The sequence below is a fragment of the Lutra lutra genome, chromosome 18 (genome assembly GCF_902655055.1).
Source record: "Lutra lutra chromosome 18, mLutLut1.2, whole genome shotgun sequence".
In the NCBI taxonomy this organism is placed as follows: Eukaryota; Metazoa; Chordata; class Mammalia; order Carnivora; family Mustelidae; genus Lutra; species Lutra lutra.
In genome coordinates, this window is record NC_062295.1 from 16,615,484 (window position 1) to 16,631,794 (window position 16,311).

The 16,311-nt window shown below is 36.7% G+C and overlaps 1 protein-coding gene across 1 annotated transcript in view; it reads left to right on the forward strand.

Moving 5' to 3' along the window:
* Positions 1-16,311, forward strand: part of LOC125090549 (phospholipid-transporting ATPase ABCA3-like) — a 196,657-nt gene that overhangs the window by 15,368 nt on the left and 164,978 nt on the right. Inside the window, exons 4-5 of the mRNA XM_047713324.1 lie at positions 3,205-3,332; positions 12,652-12,793. Coding sequence (XP_047569280.1) covers positions 3,205-3,332; positions 12,652-12,793 — 270 coding nt within the window. The remainder of the gene's footprint in view (positions 1-3,204; positions 3,333-12,651; positions 12,794-16,311) is intronic.

Sequence of the window (16,311 nt, forward strand, 5' to 3'; positions counted from 1 at the left end):
TCCCATTCCCCCTGCTTGTGTTCCCTTTCTGACTCTCTCTTTCTTTGTCAAAAAATAAAAACTATTTTTAAAAAGTTCATTTTTGCTTTTGTTTCCTTTGCCTTTGGAGACACGTCATGAAAGAAGTTGCTGTGGCCAATTTCAAAGAGTACTGTCTATGTTCTCTAGGATTTTGATGGATTCCTGTCTCACAGTGAGGTCTTTCCTCCATTTAGAGTTTATCCTTATGTATGGTGTAAGAGAATGGTCCAGTTTCATTCTTGAAACTTGTATGAGCTGTCCAGTTTTCCCACATGATTTATTGAAGAGACTGTCTTTTTTCCATTGGATATTTTTTCCTGATTTGTCAAAAGATTAGTTGACCATAGAGTTGAGGGCCCATTTCTTGAGTCTCTATTCTGTTCCATTGATCTATGTGTCTGTTTTTGTGCCACTACTATGCTGTCTTGATGATCAGAGCTTTGTAATATGGCATAAAATCAGGCAAAGTGATGCCCCCAGCTTTGTTTTTGAATTTCCAAGTTCCAGGTTTCTTCTATCATTTTCCTTCTTTCTGAAGAACTTTAACAATTTTTTAGAACAGGTCTTCTGACAATGAGTTCCCTTTGTTTCCCTTCATCTAAGAATGTCTTTAATTCATCTTCATTCCTAAAGATTATTTCATTTGGTATAAAATTGGGGGTTAACAGTCCTCTCAACATATTTAAAAAATATTTTTCAGTTTCTTCTGATCTCGTTGGTTTTTGAAAATTTCCTTGTTTTCTTGTAGATGACGTATCATTTCTCTCTGGCTGCTTTCAAGATATTTTCTGTCCTTATTTGTCAAAACTATGATTATGATATGTCTAATGTGGATTCTTTTGGTTTATTCTGTTAGGGGTTTACTGAGCATTTTGAATCTGTAAGTTTCTGTCTTTCACCAAATTTGGAGAGTTTTCAACAGTTATTTCTGAAAGTCATATTGTCCCATAAATAAATCTGGAATTTAAATAAAAACTTTTTAAAAAGGATATAGAAAAAAAAATTAAAAACGTGGCTGCATTAAAACATAAAAATCTAGTCATCAAAAGAAAATCTTATCACCACAAAAAAACTGAAAGGAAAGCCACAAACTGGAGAAATATACCTAGATTTACTTAACCCAACTCCACCACCTTTTGGTTCACATTACCCACAATCCACCACCTTTTGGTAGGTAGGTACAGAGACTTGAATTCGGGTAGACAGAGCTGTGGATACAGTGGTGAGGAAGGAGCCTGCTTACAGAGTGAAATGCAAAATCAGAGGTTTTAAAAGTCTGCTACTGTGGGGGATGTGAACGTACTACAATGCTTACTACAAAACTTACTACAATGCTTACTACAAAACTTACTACAATGCTACAGTAATTAAAACAGTGTTGCACTGGCATAAGAACAGGAATAGACCAATGATATAAAATTGAGTCTAGAAGTCCACATATTTATGGCCAATTTTTGAAAATGGTGCAAAGTACTACTAAAGATACAAATGTAGTGATCCAAAGGGGCACATGCACCTGAATGTTTATGGCAGCAATGTCCACAATAATCAAACTATGGAAAGAACCTAAATGTCCATCAACAGATGAATGGGTAAAGAAGATGTGAAAATACGTGTGTGTGTGTGTGTGTGTGTGTGTATTTAAGAATCTATTTGAGTTTTTTCCCATTTTTCCCCCCTCTCTCTTTTTTTTTTAAAGATTTTATTTATTTATTTGACAGAGAGAGATCACAAGTAGACGGAGAGGCAGGCAGAGAGAGAGAGAGAGGGAACAGGCTTCTTGCTGAGCAGAGAGCCCGATGTGGGACTCGATCCCAGGACCCTGAGATCATGACCTGAGCCGAAGGCAGCGGCTTAACGCACTGAGCCACCCAGGTGCCCTTTTCCCTCCTCTCTTGTTCAGATTAGGTGATGTCTACTGATCTGTGTTCACTGACTCCTTCCTCTGTTATCTCTGTATAGCTATTGAGCCATCAAATGTGTTATTTTTTTCAAAAGCACAATTTGAAATGATCTCTGCCTCCTGATTTATCTTGTTTTGAGAGCTTTTTGTGGGCCCCTGGCTGGTTCAGTTGGTAGAGCCTGTGACTCTTGCTTTCAGGGTTGTGAGTTCAAGCCCCACATTGGGTGTGGAGCCTGCTTAAAAAAGGAAAAGAAAGAAAAGAAACTGCGAAACAGCTTTTTGAGATCTAAAACACATACCATATATTCACCCATTTAAAGCATACAATTCAGTGGCTTTTGGTATGGTCACAGAGTTGTGCATCCACTACCACAATCAATTATAGGGCATTTTTGTCACCAAAAATAAACTCTGGAGCCTTCAGTCATGACTCTATAATTTTCCATCCCACCAGGATTAGGAAAACAATGATCTAAATCTACTTTTAGATTTGCCTACCTTTTATATAAATGGTTTATATATAAAATTGTTATTTAAATTCTATATACAAGGAAGTTGTGGTCTTTTGTGACTGGCTTTTTTCACTTAGCATAATGTTTTCAAGGTTCATCTATTGCAGTTTGTATCAATACTCCATTACTTTTCATTGTCAGGTAATAGCCCATTGTATGGATATACTGCATTTACTTTGTATATCCTTCATCAGTTGATAGACATTTGGGTTGTTTCCACCTTTTCTTTTGCCTGTTATAAATTGTACTGCTATGAACATTCATCTCTAAGTTTTATGTAGACATATGTTTTCATTTGATTATATACCTAAGAGTGGAATGAATATGTCCTGTAGTAACTATGTTTAACTTTTTGAGGGGATACCAAAAATTGTTATCTAAAATTATCTAAAATTGTTTTACTATTTTATACTCTGATCAGCAGTGTACGAAGTTTCCAGTTTTTCCATGTTCTCACCAGCACTTGTTATCATGAGTCTTTTTGTTTAGAACTACCTCAGTGGATTTGATTTGGTATCTCATCGTGATTTTGATTTGCATTTCCCTTATGACAAATGACTTGTCTTTATATATATTTTATAGTGATTGTTATTTAAAATTAAAGTAAAAATTGTTTTGAACCCAGTGTCCATTACGTAGTTACGATACTAATATTTGAAAAACAGTGTTTTTAAGTTTATAGTATTAGGATAAGATTTTATCCATGTATTCCCCCTCAGGAGGAATTATCAGATATTCCCATTATAATGAACATAATCTTTTCTACAGTTCGAGGGTTTGCTTCAGAAATGGAGCTTGAGAACTACCTTAAGCATGACTATGGATCTCATAACGTACTGGCTGCCATCATTTTTGACACTGACTTCGAAAGCAGCAGTGACCCTCTGCCACTTCAGGTGAGAATGTTATATTTAGAGTTTTCTAAATACATAGTTTTCTAGTAGTTGTACTTCCAGTTGCTAGGATGACTTTGCTATTACTAACCCAATTTTATGGATGAAGCAACCAATTTTCCCAATATCAAACTACTAGTATACAACAGAACAAGAATGTGAATCCAGATCTGAGTAACTAATTTCTGTGCTGTTAATTGTTGGACTATGATAGGAACTACACACAGGAGGCCTTAGAGTCATGAGAAACTTTGACTACTCAGGCATTGCTTCTAGTTCTATGAAGAATGGTGATACAAGCTACAGAGCAGATGCATTTTCACTAACAAGGAACCAAGCATGTAAAAGATAAAGAAATTCTTTTTCTTTGAATGAAACACATAACTTAAGTCCTTTCATAAATGAACAGAAAAAAGTCCAAGGCTCAGCCACATTGATTCAGAACTAGATATCCATAAGCACTGAGGAAAGATCTGATTATAGCATAGCCCGTGGGAAGGAGAAAGAAATACAGTGCCTTGAACTTGGTGTCTGCTTATCAGATCTTGTTAGGCATTCTATCCTGGTGGTGATAGAAATAAATTATCAATCTATAATTTCTAGACATGGAGCCAAGTTCTATGTTTATAATGCAGATGCATGTTAGTAGAAGGTAAAATTAATAAAACTCCTGGTAGGACAATATCTATTCTTTCTGTATGTCCCATCCTTCCATGACTCCATGCTTCTGTACCAACTTCCTTCCATTTACTAAGTCAGAATTATCCATATGCTGATAATGGATTTAGGCTCAACAGTATGCATTGGCTCGAAGTGTGTACTTAACATTTCAAGTTTTATTACAATTACTATTTGACTGTGTTTGTGTCCCCAGGTATTTGTACTAGATTCTAGCCACTACCTGTATGCTAAACTGAAATAGGCTCACTGCTTGATGTAATGATAGATTTAAATAGGATCTTGTCTCCCAACATAATTGAGAAAATGAATAGGATAAAATAGAAAATTATCTGTCACATAAAGATCCAAGAAAACCACAATTTTGGGGGGGGGCTCTGATTCATTTATTTACATAATAATATTACATTATATAAAGAGTTCACAATTATCAGTTTTGCTACTGGACACTTGAGATGTTTATAGCTTTTTTTTTTTTTTTTTTTTTGCTGCTGAAACAGTGCTACTATGAACATTAGATACTCTGGATATATGCTTGTACATAGAATTTCTGGGGCATGGTCACATCTTAAAATTTATTACATAAATTCTGTTGTTTTCTATAGCGATGATACCAGTTCAGACTCCCAGCAACAGTGTCTGAAAGTTCTTATTATTAAACTTAATATTTTCAGATGTTTATATTTACTAATTCCATGGATATGAATTAGTTAATTCCACAGTTGTGAAATGGTATGCAACTTTTGGCTTTAATTTCCATTTCCTTGGTTCCTGATGAGATTAGCATATGTCCATGTTTTAAGTGATAAATTATTCTTTAGTGAGGTATATATTTGGTCTTTCCCCCCAGTTTGCCGTGGTAAAATCTATTTTACATATTAATTGGCCAATTTCTTTGTATATCCTACACAAGGACCCCTTGTCTCTCATATGTATTACAGGTATATTTTTCCAGTTTGTGGCTTTCCTTTCAGTTTCTTTTTTTTGTGGTGATCAGATTTTCTTTTGATGACTAGATATTTATGTTTTAATGCAGCCAAGTTTTTAATTTTTTTTGTATATTCTTTTTAAAAAGTTTTTATTTTAATTCCAATTAGTTAACAGTGCTGTATTTCTTTCAGGTGTACAATATACTGATTCAGTTAATTCTGTTCATTACTCGGTGCTCATTACAAGTGCACTCTTTTTTTTTTTTTTTAAGATTTTGTTTATTTATTTGTCAGAGAGAGAGAGGGAGAGAGAACAAGCACAGGCAGACAGAGTGCCAGGCAGAGGCAGAGGGAGAAGCAGGCTCCCTGCCGAGCAAGGAGCCCGATGCGGGACTTGATCCCAGGATGCTGGGATCATGACCTGAGCCGAAGGCAGCTGCTTAACCAACTGAGCCACCCAGGCGTCCCACAAGTGCACTCTTTAATCCTCGTCACCTATTTCACTCATTTCCCTGCCCACCTCCCCTCTGGTAACATCAGTTTGTTCTCTAAAATTAAGACTCTGTTTCTTGATTTCTCTCTCTCTCTCTCTTATTTTTTCCCTTTGCTTGTTTGTTTTGAAAAAAAACCACAATTTGAATGAGTAAAAAACAATCAGCTGATACAAACATGGAAATGAATCAGAGGTTGGATTTATCTAACAAAGATTTCAAAGCAGCCACCCTAAAAAATGTTTCAACAATAAATTAAAATTGTCTTGAAATGAAAAAGAAAATCTTAGTAAAGACACAGAAATTATAAACAAGGAATTATAAACTTAAAAATACAATGATCTATAAAAAAAAACTAGTTGAATGGCTGAATAGTAGAAAGGACAGAGCAGAGGATATCATACTGAAGAATAAATTTAGCCAAAAGGTGCAAGAGGTGCAAGGGGCTTACGGTGAAAACTACAATGCACTGTTGAAAGAAGTTAAAGAAGTTTTAAATAAATGTGAAGATGGCCAAAGTTCCTGGGTAGGAAGACCTAATATTGTTAAGATGTCTTTGGAGGCACATGGGTGGCTTAGTTGGATAAGTGTCTGACTCTTGATCTCAGCTCAGGTCTTGATCTCAGGGTTGTGAGTTCAAGCCCTGCATTGGGCTACAAACTGGTTGTGGAGCCTACTTAAAAAACAAAGATGTCAGTACTACCCATAATTAACCTACTGATCCATCACAATCGCTATCAAAAGTCCAACAGCTTTTTATGAAGAAAGAGAAAAGCCCATTTTCAAATTCATATAGAATTGCAAGAGACCCAACTTGTAAAAACAGTTTTACAAAAGAGCAAAGTTAGAGGATTCACGCTACCCAACTCCACCACCTTTTGGTTCACATTACCCACAATCCACCACCTTTTGGTAGGTAGGTACAGAGACTTGAATTCAGAGAGACAGAGTTGTGGATACCATGGTGAGGAAGGAGCCTGCTACAGAGTGAAATGCAAAATCAGAACTTTTAGAAGTCTGCTACTCTGGGGGACATAAACTTACTACAATGCTTACTACAAAACTTACTACAATGCTACAGTAATTAAAACAGTGTTGCACTGGCATAAGAACAGGAATAGACCAATGATATAAAATTGAGTCTAGAAGTCCACATATTTATGGCCAATTTTTGAAAATGGTGCAAAGTACTACTAAAGATACAAATGTAGTGATCCAAAGGGGCACATGCACCTGAATGTTTATGGCAGCAATGTCCACAATAATCAAACTATGGAAAGAACCTAAATGTCCACCAACAGATGAATGGGTAAAGAAGATGTGATATACACACACACAGACACGTACACACGATGGGATACTATGTAGCCATAAAAAAACCCGAAATCTTGCCATTTGCAACAATGTGGATGGAACTAGAGGTTTATGTTAATTGAAAGAAGTCAATCAGAGAAAGACAATTATCATATGTTCTCTCTGATACGAAGAATTTGAGAGGCAGGGTGGGGGTCATGGGGGGAAGGGAGGGAAAAAAATGAAACAAAATGGGACCAGAGAGGGAGACAAACTGTAAGAGACTCTTAATCTCAGGAAACAAACCGAGGGTTGCTGGAGGGGAGGGAGGATAGGGATAGAGTGGCTGGGTTGTGGACATTGGGGAGGGTTTGTGCTATGGTGAGTGCTGTGAATTGTGTAAGACTGAGGATTCACAGACCTGTACCCCTGAAGCAAATAATACATTATATGTTAAATAAATAAATAAATACTTAAGAAAATGATGCAAAGTCCATTCTGTGGGAGAGAACAATTTCTTTAACAAATGATGCTAGGACAACTGATTTTCCACATACAAAAGACTGAAAGTGGGCCACTACTTCACACTATATACAAAAATCAACTCAAAGTGGATAATGATCTAAATACAGGAGCTAAAAACAAAACTCTCAGAAGTGCACATGTGAATAAATCTTTATGGGGGGTGGAGTTAAGATGATGGAAGATTAGGGGCACCCTAAACTTGTCACTTGACTACAGCTGATTAGTTATCAAATCACTCTGAGCACCCAGGAAATCAATCGGAGATCCAAGAGAACAAAAACTACAAGTCTACAAGTAGAAAATCCACCACCTTTTGGTAGGTAGGTACAGAGATTTGAATTCAGGGAGACAGAGCTGTGGATACCATGGTGAGGAAGAAGCCTGCTTACAGAGTGAAATGCAGAATCAGAGGTTTCAGAAGTCTGCTACTGAGGGGGATGTGCCTAACTTAAAGGTGCTCAGGTGGTGAAGCAAGGTGGAATTCCAGGTGTGACACCCTGGTCTGAGAATCAGCTGGGTCACCAGAATGGGTGGCAACTAAGTGGTGTACTGTTCCCAGTATAACAGTGAGTCTAGGTGCCAGCTCTCTGCTCTGTGTTGCAATAAACTGTGAACCGCAGTTCACACGGTCCACACAGGCATGGTCCTGCAACCACTTTCCTGGGACAGGCCAGCAAATGGCAGAAATGTAAGTTCTCCTTAGGAGGATCAGTGTGGGTCCATGCCACAGGAGTTCCTAAAATCTGAGTTTGAAACTCAGTCATGCACCTGAAATAAAAAAGCTGGGACACAGGCAGCGTGAAGGCAGGGTTCTGACAGAAACCACGGAGATAAGAGAGATTGGTTGCTCTTCTGTGAGCACTCACTGAAGAGTGGAGGGTGTAAACTTCCAGCTCTGGGGCTAGGGAAGGGGTCTCTCTCTGCCATATTTATCCCACTCATCAGTGCTGAAACCCCTCAGGGAGAAACACAGCACCACCTAGTGGAATCCAGACCCACTTATACCAACCCCGGCTGCCCTGTGTTCTGGAGGCAATTTTTGCTAGGGTAAGGCCACCTGAGCATCAGTGCAATGGCCCCCTCCCCCAGAAGACCAACATAAACAACTCTCCCACAGTTCATTAATCATAGAGGGCTACAAAGATTCAGCTCCAGGGGAAAGTAGTATCTAGCCTTCTTTGCAATTCTTTTTATTATTATTATTTCATTTATTTTCTTATTTTTTTAACTTTTTTCCCTATTTTATTTTTTCCTATTTTTATTTCATTTTTTATTTTATTTTTATTTTTTCCCTATTATATATACTTTGTGTGTGTGTGTATAATTTATTTTTACTTTCATTATATTTTACTTTCTTTTTTTTTTTTTTAATTTGACAGAGAGAGATCACAAGTAGGCAGAGAGGCAGGCAGAGAGAGAGGAAGGGAAGCAGGCTTCCGCTGAACAGAGAGCCCGATGCGATGCGGGGCTCGATCCCAGGACCCTGAGATCATGACCTGGGCCGAAGGCAGCGGCTTAACCCACTGAGCCACCCAGGCACCCCATATTTTACTTTCTTATTTTGGAGTCTAGATTCTTTTAAAAAAAAGACCAAACATATGCCCAGGATCTAGTTTTATTGTTTTTTTTTTGTTGTTGTTGTTTTCTTTTTCTTCTTTTCTTTCCTGGACAAAATGATGAGACAAGGGAAATTCACTCCAAAATAAAGAACAGGTGGTAGTACTCATGGCCAGGAATTTAATCAATACAGATATAAGTTAAGATGTCTGAATTAGAATTTAAAATGAGTATAATTTATTAGCTGGGCTTGGAAAAAAGCATAGAAGACCTTAGGAAATCCCTTACTGCAGAGTTAAAGAACTAAAATCTATTCAGGCCAAAATTTAAAATGCTGTAAACAAGATGCAGTCCCAAGTGGAAGCCATAAAAAATGAGGATGGATGAAGCAGAGGAGTGAATCAGTGATATGGAAGATAGAATTATGGAAAACAATGAAGCTGAAAAGAAGAGGGAAAGAAAGGTGACGGACCACAAAGATAGACTTAAGGAACTCAATGATTTCTTAAAATGTAGTAACATTCATGGGGCGCCTGGGTGGCTCCGTGGGTTAAAGCCTCTGCCTTTGGTGCAGGTCATGATCCCATGGTCCTGGGATTAAGCCCCACATCAGGCTCTCTGCTCAACAGGGAGCCTGCTTCATCCTCTCTCTCTCTCTCTCTGCCTGCCTCTCTGCCTACTTGTGATCTCTGTCTGTCAAATAAATAAAAATCTTTTAAAAAAATGTAGTAACATTCATATCTTGGTAGTCCCAGAAGATGAGAGAGTGGGAGACAGAAGTTTTATTCAAACAAGTTATAGCTGAAAACTTCCCTAATCTGGGGAAGGACAGAGAACTCCCACTCAACAACAAAAGCCAACCATCGCCAAGGCATATCATATTCAAATTCACAAAATATACAGATAAGAAAAGAATCCTGAAAGAAGAAAGGGAAAAAAAGTTCTTAACCTGCAAGGGAAGGTATATTAAGTTCACAGCAAATCTGTCTGCAGAAACTTGGCAGGCTAGAAAAGAGTAGAAGGAGATATTCAACATACTGAATGGGGGAAAGTCTGCAGCCAGGAATACTTTATCTATCAAGGCAGTCATTCAAAACAGAAGGAGAGATAAAGAGGTTATCAAAACCTGAGGAGTTCATGACCACTAACCCAGCCCTGTAAGAAATTTTAAGGGGGATTCTTTGAGTAAAGAAGAAAAAAGAACAAAAGCAACAAAGACTAGAAAAGACCAGAGAACATCACAAGAAACACCAACTCTACAGGTTAACACAATGGTACTACATTCATATCTTTTGATAATCGCTGTGAATGTAGATGGACTAAATGATCCAGTCAAAAGGCATAGGGTATCAAAATGGATTTTAAAACATGATCCATCTATATGCTGCATACAAGAGAATCATTTTAGACCTAAAGACATCTGCATATTTTAAGTGAGAGGACAGACAACCATCTCTCATGCTAATGGATGTCAAAAGAAAACAAGAATAGCCATACTTACATCAGAAAAACTAGATTTTAAACCAAAGATGTAAGAAGACACAAAGAAGGGATTTATATTATAATTAAGGGGTCTATTCATCAGGAAGATCTAACTATTGTAAATAGGCCCCCAACTTGGGAGCTTCCAAATATATGTTAATTAATAATAAACATAAGGAAACTCATTGATAATACAGTAATTGTAAGGGACTTTAACACCCCACTCACAGCAATGGACAGATCATTGAAGCTCAACAAGAAAACAATGGCTTTGAATGGCAGATGGACTTAATAGATACACTCTGAACATTTCATCCTAAAGCAGTAGAATACACTTTTTTTCAAGTGCACATGGAACATTCTCCAGAATAGATCATATACTGGGTCACAATTCAGCCCTCAACTTGTACAAAAAGATGGACCCCACAGCGCTATGAAACTGGAAGTGAACCACAGGAAAAATTTGGAAAGACCACATATACATGGAGACTAAAGAACATCCTACTAAAGAATGAATGGGTTACCCAGGAAATTAAAGAAGAATTTTTAAAATATATGGAAGCAAATTAAAATGAAAACAACAATTCCAAACCTTTGGAATGTAGCAAAGGCAGTCCTAAGAAGGTAGTATATTGCAATACAGGTCTACCTCAAGAAGCAAGAAAAGTCTGAAGTACACAACTTAACCTGACATCTAAAAGAGCTAGAAAAGGAATAGCAAATAAAGCCTATTGCCAGCAGAAGAAGGGAAATAGCAAAGATTAGAGCAGAAATAAATGATATAGAAACAACAACAACAAAACAGTAGAACAGATTAATGAAACTAATTAGCTTCTGCTTCGAAAGAATTAATAAAATTGATAAACGCCAGCAAGACTTATCAAGAACAAAAGAGGTGGGATGCCTGGGTGGCTCAGTCAGTTAAGTGTCTGCCTTCAGCTCAAGTCATGCATCCAGGGTCCTAGGATCGAGTCCCGTGTCAGGCTCTCTGCTCAGCAGGAAGCCTACTTCTTCCTCTCTGCCTGCCACTCTGTCTGCTTGTGCTTTCTCTCAAATAAATAAATAGTCTTTTTAAAAAGAGAGAGGACCCAAATAGACAAAATCATGAATGAAAAAGATCATAACCAAACCCAGAGAAATACAAAGAATTATCAGAGAAGACCATGAAAAATTATATGCCAACGAACTGGGTAGTCTGAAAGAAATGGATAAATTCCTGGAAACCTACAAACTCCTAAAACTTAGGGAGAAATAGAAAGTTTGAACAGACTTCTAATCAGCAAAAAAATTGAATCACTAATCAGGAATCTAAAAAAAACAAAGTCCAGAGCCAGACGGGTTCCCAGGGGAATTCTACCAGACATTTAAAGAAGAGTTAATACCTATTTTCCTCAAAACAGTTCCAGAAAATAGAAATGGAAGGAAAACTTGCAAACTCATTCTACAAAGCCATCATTACTTTGATTCCAAAATCAAAGACCACACGAAAAAGAAAAATTACAGGACAGTATCCCTGATGAACATGGATGCCAAAATTCTCACCAAGATACTAGCCAATAGGATCCAACAGTACATTAAAAGAATTATTCACCACGATCAAGTGGGATTTATTCCTGGATTGCAGGGATGGTTCAGTATTTGCAAGTCAATGAACATGACACACCACATTAATGAAAGAATAAAAACCATATGATTCTCAGTAGATGCAGAAAAAAGATTTACCTTTTCAGGTTTTCTAGTATGATCAATATGATTTCTGTTTTCTGACTGTAGCTTAAACAAATGTATAGCTGTTTGTTGTGTACAGGTTCGACCTTTTGTGCCATCTCCTTTGATCAAGTAGGTTGATTCCCAAATATTTATACCACAAATAATGTTACAACAAACTTGTTCATGTTTCCTTTATATTGTTGGAGGTGTACAAGTCTGTTCCTAGAAGGAGGATTGCTGAATCAAACCATAAATGCATGTGTAGTTTTATTAAACATTACCATATTCTCCATTATAATTGTGTCATTTTGCCTCCCACAACCTGTTTGTCTACAGCTTCACTGACAGAGCTTCTAGTGTGATGGGTAAGACATAGCTCTGTAATTTTAATTTGTATTTATTTCATTGTATGACATTGAGAAGCTTTTCATATGTTTATGGGCCATTTGTGTGTGTCTTTTTGTGAACTACCTATATTCTGAGAGGACTTGTGCTTTCACTGTCATTTCCAAGTGTTCAGAATCACTGACATCAGATGAGTCTCATCTTTCAAACCATGTGTTTTCCCATTTGGACTTAACTGTTCTTTATTTTTAAGATGTGCATTTCAGTTTTATATGGTTTTAAGTATGATTTGTTTCCTATTGCTACTTCTAGGTAAAATATCATCTGCGTTTTGTTAGGATACAGAGATCTTTGATGTGGCCAGACAGGCTGGGCTGGAAGACATCCTTACTCTTTCCTGTTCATCCTTCTGTAGGACCCAGGAATGCAGATTATGATGATGGAGGAAGTCCTGGTGCGCAAATCGTTAAACATCCTTATTTCATTATCTCAGTTGCATGTTTACCTACACATATGGTTATATGTATGTTTTATACATGTATATACCCATTGTATATATGTTCTTAACTTGTAATTTTTAAATTTAATTTATATTTTATCAAAACTACTTTCAATTCTATACATTAGTTGTGGTTAAGTGTTTTGCTTTCCAAATACAAATACCTTCATTTGTTGGCTTCGCTTGCCTATTCGCTTGCCTATTCATGTCTATATATAATTTTACTGATTTGATCTAAAAGTTTTTAAATTGTGGTAATTTAAAAAAAGATTTCGTTTATTTATTTGACAGACAGAGATCACAAGTAGGCAGAGTGGCAGGCAGAGAGAGAGGGGGAAGCGGGCTCCCTGCTGAGCAGAGAGCCTGATGTGGGGCTTGATCCCAGGACCCTGGGATCATGACCTGAGCCGAAGGCAGAGGCTTTAACCCACTGAGCCACCCAGACGCCCCAAAATTGTGGTAATTTTTAATTCAGATTTTTATTTTGAAAATTATCTTACATGAAAAACCCTTGATGTAGAACTTTGGATTTACCAACTATCTTGAGATTTTTATCTTTAGCAAATATTTATAGAAGAAAAAAATCTGTGCATATTCTAGCACAAGGAACAAAAGTTGGAAACAACTTAAAATCAGTAAAAGAATAGTTGAGCCTACTAGACAGTCATTAAAAATAATCCTTACAGAGTCTACTCTAAGATTGAATTTAAGTTTAAGGATTAAACGGAGTCAATACATACATGTATTTAAATAGTTGGAGATGGGTGGGGATTATTTCAGGCAGTGGAAGTAAAATCATGAGCACATACAGGACAGGATGCCACATTCGGGGAACTGCATGGCCTTTTGTTTGTTTTCTTTCTTTATTAGCTAGAATAGATGGTGCATGTAAGGCTGTTAGAAATGAGGTTAAGGGGCGCCTGGGTAGCTCAGTGGGTTAAAGCCTCTGCCTTGGGCTCAGAAGCCTCTGCCTTCGGCTCGATCCTAGGATCGAGTCCCACATCGGACTCTCTGCTTGGCAGGAAGCCTGCTTCCCTCTCTCTCTCTCTCTCTGCCTTCCTCTCTGCCTACTTATGAGCTCTGTCTTTCAAATAAATAAATAAAATTTAAAAAAAAAAAGAAATGAGGTTAAGAGGCAAAAAGGTCACTAAAGACCTGGTGTGTAGGTGAAGGAGTATGAAATTTCTCCTGGAAGTTATGAGAGATACAGTTTACAGCAATATTCAGCTTTAATAGGAGAAATGATTTATTATGGTAGTGGATGCATATCTCCAAGTGATAACACTCATAGTTTATCTTTGGTTTTTGTTGTATACTGTTGCTGAACAAAAAGTACTGTGGCCTGTGTTTCACAATTTATATAATAATTATACAAATGACCAAGATTTTTCAGAGAATGACTTTTCTCAGATGTTGGGATTTTATTTTGTTATTTCACTTCTCAACTTCAAGTAGCACAATACTTGAGAACAAACAATATATATCCTTAGATTTCCTTAATACCATGCTGTTTGGGGCCAGGGGAATGTTAGAGAAGGAAGGACGAAGGACTGAATGCTAGGTAAACAAAGGAGGACAAAGGTACAAAGACTAAGAAAGATTGGCAGGGAAATGAGTAGAAAATTAAGATACTCTATTACATGAATCAAGGGAGGAGTGGAAAACTATGGTTAAATTTTCAGTTATATTACCACAAATGAACTTTTGTGATATTTAAAGCTTAAGACAACAATCCCTCCACAGAACACAGTTTCAAATAATCTAACACACATTTTGTTTAGATATCTAAAGATTTATATTTATTTGGGAGTTCCATGTTTTCAGGTATATTATTGGTTCCAAATTTTGAAAGTATGTTTTTCCAACTTTTTATTTTATCTATGCTGTCCTTTATTGAAATAGCAGAGATCTTTAATTCGATGTAATTTATCATATTTTGGCCACATGGTCTTTTTCTGGGCTTTCATTTAAGAAGTCCATCCCTACTTCAAAAATATTCTTCTCCTATTTCCTCTTTATGGTTTTTCCTTCTGTAATTTGGTTGTTAATCCATGAGGAAGTAGTTCATGTTTGTATGTAGTTGGGCTAGGGATTCAGTATTGTTTTTTACCACAGAGAGGAAAACAGTTTTCCTAAAACTGTTTCAAATAATGTCCTAAAATTCTCTTTTTTTCTATTAGTCTATTCTTTTTAAAATTTTTTACTACTACTACTAATATTATTATTATTATTATTATTATTATTATTATTATTATTATTTGAGAGAGAGAGACAGCAACAGAAATAGCGAGAGAGAGCACAAGCAGGGAGGAGAGGGAGAAGCAGACTCCCAACTAAGCAGGGAGCCCAACAGGGGGCACAATCCCAGAAACCTGGGATTGCCACCTGAGCTGAAGGCAGACACTTAACCGACTGAGCTACCCAGGTGCCCCTAGTCTTTCTATTCTTAAACTAATATAGTATTACTATTAGAGTGGTTTTGTGTACTGCATCTTAATATCAACTGAGACTCCAAAAAAAACCTCAGAATATGGAGCTAGCAGATAAGAACTTGTTGTAAGGTGGCTATTATAACTATTCTCAGTCATCAAATTAAAATGTGTACAATGAAAGAAGTGGTAAGTCTCAGCAGAGAATTAGAAACCATAAAAAAGGAATAAAACAAAGTCTAGAATTGGAAAATATAGGACAGATTCAATAATGAAGATAACAGAAGAAAGAGTAAATGAACTTGGAACAATAAAACGTATTCAGTTTTAAAAACAAAAAAATTGACTTTCATTGAAATGTGGGGCAATACCAAAAGTTCTAACATACGTGTAATTAGAATCCCTGATGGGTAAAAGAAGAGAAAAGAAAAACGTATGTGTAGAAAAATGGCTTTAAGAGTCTTAAATGTGTAACAAACTGAGGGTTGCTTGGGGGTACAGGTCTAGGGATATGGTGGCTGAGTCTTGGACACTGGGGAGGGTATGTGCTATGGTGAGTGCTGTGAAATGTGTAAGTCTGATGATTCACAGACCTTGTACCCCTGGGGCAAATAATACATTATATGTTAATTTTTAAAAAGTGTCTTAAATGTGATTAAAGATAGTAACCATAAAGTGGCTGGAGCAGGTATACACATATCTGATAAAACAGATTTCAAGACAAAGGATCAATTTGTCAGGAAGATATAATGATTATAAATATGTATATATTTAATAACAGCTTCAAAATACATGAAACAAAAATTGACAGAATTAAAGGGAGAATTGGGCAATACCACAGTTGTCAATGGAGATATTAATATCCTTCTCTCAATAGTTGACAGAACATCTAAACAAAAAAAAAAAAATTGTAAAGAAGTAGATGATATGAAGAATGTTCTAAGTTTCCCTGAGCTGATTGACATTTACAGAGCAATTACTCAACAGTGGTAGAATATACATTCTCTTTAAGTGCACATGGCATTTTCACCAGAATAACTCTTA